This window comes from Gracilinanus agilis, chromosome 6 (assembly GCF_016433145.1).
Source record: "Gracilinanus agilis isolate LMUSP501 chromosome 6, AgileGrace, whole genome shotgun sequence".
Lineage (NCBI taxonomy): Eukaryota > Metazoa > Chordata > Mammalia > Didelphimorphia > Didelphidae > Gracilinanus > Gracilinanus agilis.
In genome coordinates this window covers 118,343,440-118,349,243 of record NC_058135.1, presented here as the reverse complement: position 1 = coordinate 118,349,243, position 5,804 = coordinate 118,343,440, and the positions used below count along the sequence as shown (strand labels likewise).

General features: G+C 35.2%; 1 protein-coding gene across 1 annotated transcript in view; it reads left to right on the top strand.

The window, feature by feature from the left end:
• MND1 (meiotic nuclear divisions 1) overlaps positions 1-5,386 on the top strand; it is a 104,025-nt gene extending 98,639 nt beyond the window's left edge. The window contains exon 8 of the mRNA XM_044680834.1: positions 5,211-5,386. Coding sequence (XP_044536769.1) covers positions 5,211-5,317 — 107 coding nt within the window. The 3' untranslated portion in view covers positions 5,318-5,386. The remainder of the gene's footprint in view (positions 1-5,210) is intronic.
• The last annotated feature ends 418 nt before the right edge of the window (positions 5,387-5,804 follow it).

Here is a 5,804-nt window from a genome sequence, read left to right as displayed (position 1 = left end):
TAAATGACATCAGCAAGACAGTGTATGATAAACCCAAAGAGCCCAACTTTTGGGACATGAATCCACTATTTGACAAAAACTGCTGGGAAATTTGGAAAACAATATGGGAGAGATTAGGTCTAGATCAACATCTCACACCCTACACCAAGATAAATTCAGAATGGGTGAACGACTTGAATATAAAGAGGGAAACTATAAACAAGTTAAGTGAACACAGAATAGTTTACTTGTCAGATCTGTGGGATAGGAAAGACTTTAAAACCAAGCAAGAGTTAGAGAAAATTACAAAATGTAAATTAAATGGTTTTGATTATATTAAACTAAAAAGGTTTTGTACAAACAAAAACAATGTAGTCAAAATCAGAAGGGAAACAACAAATTGGGAAAAATCTTTATAACGAAAAACTGACAGGGGTCTAATTACTCAAACATACAAGGAGTTAAAGCAATTGTATAAAAAATCAAGCCATTCCCCAAATGATAAATGGGCAAGAGACATGAATAGGCAATTTTCAGGTAAAGAAATCAAAAGTATCAATAAGCACATGAGAAAGTGTTCTAAATCTCTAATAATTAGAGAAATGCAAATCAAAACAACTCTGAGGTATCACCTCACACCTAGCAGATTGGCTAAAATGAAAGAAGGGGAGAGTAATGAATGTTGGAGGGGATGTGGCAAAATTGGGACATTAATGCATTGCTGGTGGAGTTGTGAACTGATCCAGCCATTCTGGCTGGCAATTTGGAATCATGCTCAAAGGGCTATAAAAGAATGCTTGCCCTTTGATCCAGCCATACCATTGCTGGGTTTGTACCCCAAAGAGATCATAGATAAACAGACTTGTACGAAAATATTCATAGCTGTGCTTTTTGTGGTGGCAACAAATTGGAAAAGGAGGGTATGTCCTTCAATTGGGGAATGGCTGAACAAACTGTGGTATATGCGGGTGATGGAATACTATTGTGCTAAAAGGAATAATAAACTGGAGGAGTTCCAGGCGAACTGGAGAGACCTCCGGGAACTGATGCAGAGTGAAAGGAGCAGAGCCAGAAGAACATTGTACACAGAGACTGATATACTGTGGTAAAATTGAATGTAATGGACTTCTGTACCAGCAGCAATACAATGACCCAGGACAATTCTGAGGGATTTATGGTAAAGACGCTACCCACATTCAGAGGAAGGACTGCAGGAGAGGAAACATATAAGAAAAACAACTGCTTGAACGCATGGGTTGGGGTGGACATGATTGAGGGTGTGGACTCGAAACTACCACACCAATGCAACTACCAACAATTTGGAAATTGGTCTTGATCAAGGACACATGACAAAACTAGTGGAAATGCGCATCGGCCATGGGTAGGGGGAGTGCGGGGGGTGAAGGGGAAAGGAGGAGCATGAATCATGTAACCATGTTAAAAATGAATATTAATAAATGTTAAAAAAAATAGTAGCTTCTTACAATCAGTCTGTTCCTAATTGATTGTCTTCCAAAAGATCATTTGTAAGTCAGTTGTTTGGAACTTGAAACATTTTTCCCTTAAAACCAATGTTGACTTGGTTCCTTTCAATGTAAAAAAGTCTGAGTCAATTAATCAACAAGAATTTATTAATCACCTAGTGTTTTTTCCATACTCTATACTAAGCTGAGAATAAAATTAAGACAAAAACACATGCAAAAAAATAATTCTTTCCCTATGTAGGATTTCACATACTATCTATAGAGGATATATTATCTATACTAGTGTGTGACCACTGCACATGCTATAGCTTCTTGGAGCCATAGATGGGGTAGACCCCAGAAGCAGGCAAGCAGCTCTGAAAAGGGCTCACACCTAAAGGACTAGTGGTGGGCTAAACCAGGTGGAAGGTACCTGTCAGTGAGTTAGGGAGATGTCTACTCCAAGCATGTGAAGACTTCCCCCAGTGGAATGACAGATCATAATGTTTTGGTTTTTTTTCCAATGGCCATGAGGGTGGCTGAAGCACGCTCCATGGAGCGTTTAGAAGTTGGTCAGACATGGAAGACGCCAAGGTCATCCACTGTATCCAGGCCTGTCCCTGTTTGTCCTGACTTTTGTCTTGCCCCTAAACTTCAATGACTCTGGAAGAGAGAATGAGGCTGATGACTTTGCACATCTCTACTTCACTTAAATCCAATTCATACACATGTCAAGATGTCACCTGTGATGTCACAGGTCCCCTTTGAAACAAAGGACAAACAACAATATAATCCAAAGTATAGCTAGCCTATTGTATTAACATTACTATAGAATTTAAGTGTTATATTTATTGCAAAATGTTCCCATAAGAGAGCTGTAAGAATGTATCTTCCCTTGTCATAACTCCAGTGAAGAGAATCTTCTCGGCCTTGTACTGTGGACTTTCAGTCTAGTTCCTGTGTGTCCCCTGGAGAGAGCATGTAGGAGAAGGACTAGATGACTCTTAGGACAAGTGAGACCTTCAGTGGTGTACAAAGGAATAAACCTTTGGGAGATGGTGGGTGGGAAAGGCAAGAACAGGGTAGGGGCAGAACCTTTGCCAACTTGTGATTAGGAAAGGAATGGGAGCTCCTAGAGCTGAAAGGGGAAAAGGGACTTCAATGAGAGGAGCTTTTCCTCCTGAAACAAGAATAGTAGCAGAAGTTAGGGCTCTATAAGAAAGAAGGTGGGAAATCCATTCATACCTGTGCCTTTGATTGTTTTCATTAGGAATGAGTGTTATATTTTGTCAAAAGCTTTTTATGCATCTATTGATATAATCATATGATTTGTGATACTTTTTTGTTGATGAAATCAATTTTACTAATAGTTTTCCTTATATTAAACCCTCCCTGTATACCTGGTATAAATCCTGTTTGGTTATAATGTATAACCTTTTTTGTGATATATTGTTGTAGTTTCTGGGCTTATATTTTGTTTAGAATTTTTGCATCCATATTCATTAATGACATTGGCCTATAATTTTCTTTCTCCTTTTTTGCTCCTCATTTCTGAAAGATTATTTTATTGAATTAGAAAAAATAATTTTAAAAATTCACTTGGAAAAACAAATGGTCAAGAATATTAAAGGAATTAATAACAAAAAATGTAAAGTGGTTAGCAGTATCAGATTTTGAACTATGTCATAAAGCAGTAATGATCAAAACTATCTGATACCTGACTAAGAAATAAAAAAAGCAGATCAGTGGAATAGAACAGACATATAGAAGACAGTAGTAAAAGATTATAGTAACCTTGTGTTTGACAAAAATAAAGATCCAGATTTGGGAGATAAAAATTCAGTATTTGGTAAAAATTATTGGAGAAACTGGAAAGCAGTCTGGCAGAAACTAGATATAGACCAATATCTTACACCATTTACTAAGATGACCAAAATGGATGCATGACCCTAGACATAAAGAGAGATATAAGCAAATTAGAGCAGGGAACATATTACTTACCAGATTTATGGATAGGAAAAGAATTCAATAAACAAGAGACAGAAAGCACTGTGAGCTATAAAATGGATAGTTTTTAATACATTAAACTGAAAATGTTTTGTACAGATAAAACAAATGTAGACAAAATTAGAAGTAAAGCAGTAAACTGGAGAAAAATTTATATATAGTTTCTCAAATAGAGGTCTCATATCTCAAATATAGAGTGCTTTGTCAAATATATAAGAAGATAAGCCATTCTCCAATTGCTAAATGGTCAAAAGATGTGAATAAGCAGTTTTTAGATGAAGAAATCAGTTATATATAACTGTGAAAAAATGCTTAAATCATTGTTGATCAGAGAAATGCAAATCAAAACAACTCTGAGATATCACTTCACACCCATCAGATTGTCTAAAATGATAAAGGGACCAAATGACATATGTTGATGGGAATGTGGAAAAATGAGGACACTAATACACTGTTGGTAGAATTGGGAAGTGATCCAATCATTTTGGAGAGCAATATGGAATTATGCTCAAAGAGTTATAAAACTATTTATACCCTTTGACCCAGCAATACTAGTATTGGGTTTATTTCCTAAGGTGCTCATGGTAAGAAGGAAAAGAACCTATCTGTTCTATTTATAAAAGCTCTCTTTGTGGTGACAAAGAACTGGAAATGGAAGGTGTGCCCATCAATTGGGGAAAAGCTAAACAAGTCGTGACATATGATTGTGATGGAATACTATTGTATTATAAGAGATGATGAACAGGTTAATTTTGGAAACACAAGGAAAGAACCATATGAGATTATGAAAAGCAAAATAAGCAGAACCAATAGAACATTATATACAGCAAAAGAAATATTCTTTGAAGAATGACTTGTGTAAGGCTACCTCCAGAGAAAGAACTGATAAATAGAAATGAATATGGCATGGTTTTATATATACATATATCTTTTTGTCAAGTGATGCTTCCTCTAATGGAGGGAAGGGAGAAAGGGGATGTGGGAGTTATCTTGGCATTTTAATGTAACAAATAAATAACATTTTTAAAAAGAAAGAAAGAAAGGGGATCCAAAGTATTTATAGCAGGACTTTTTGTGATAGCTAAGAATCAGAAACAAAGTAGCTCCCATCAATTGGGATTTTGGCAAATTGTGGTAAATAAAAGTTATGGAATATTACCCTGCTGTTAGAAATGATATGTGAGATGACAAAGGCAAGACTGCAATGAAGAGATCTCTAAATTACTTCTTCCTGAAAGTAACCCATAGGCATTACATATGGTTCAATGTATCAGTCAGTTGTACTGGAGTCTTTTTTTAAAACCTCTTTGAAATACTATTTGTCTAATGGATAGCTTTCTGGGAGAAGGAAAAGGAGGAATAACTGGCATGACTATGGTGATGTAAGAAATAGGACATATCAGTAAAAAACTTTTTTAAAAAGAGGAAGGAAATGATAGAGAATATTGTCATGGATAAAGAAGTATCAATGACCATTCCTTCATCCAGGTCATGCATGAATTAAGGATGAATAAGTAATTGGTACCTTGTACTGCATTTTTATTTTGAGTTTCTTTTTACTCTGCTCAAAATATCTTTTTTTCTTTTTCTTAAGCTACATAATAATAATTTATATTAATCAACAACAATATTCTGTAACTGAAAGAAAATATTCAGCAAATATTGACTAATTTTGACACCCAGGTGCCAGTCCAGAAAAGTATCTTTCAAACATACTAAGTATGCATCCACTCTGAAATATTTCTCCTTTTTTTTTAATAGATAACATATTTGCTATAAAATCTTGGGCCAAAAGAAAATTTGGATTCGAAGAAAGTAAAATTGATAAAAACTTTGGAATTCCAGAAGACTTTGATTACATAGACTAAAACATCCAGTGGTAGTTCTAGATTACTTGTGTGTATATATGTATATTAATATTGTCATTCCCATATAATTAAAATGTCATGTACTTGCAACTGTATTTTTAAAATTTGAATTCACTTCAATAAAGCATAAAATGCTTATGTTCTTCTCTTTTTTATTAAAAAAAAACTATAGTAATCTACCTTGGAAATAGCAAGTACCCCTGGAGGGTCTCAAAAATGAGGCAAGAGATTATTCTTCAGGCATGACATTCTCTGGTGATCTCTATTGTTAGTTAGCCAGCTTTGATACTGTGATTCTACTGTATCTTCAGCTATGAATTCAATAAAATGTGAACATGTCAGTCAAGTTAATAACACCAGAGTTACTGGGGTTTGTTTTTTTGTTTTGTTTTGTTTTCCTTCAAATCAAGCTTTATTCCGGTGATGGTGAACCTTTTAGAGACTAAGTGCCCAAACTACAACCCTCACATCACATGTGAACCCCTGC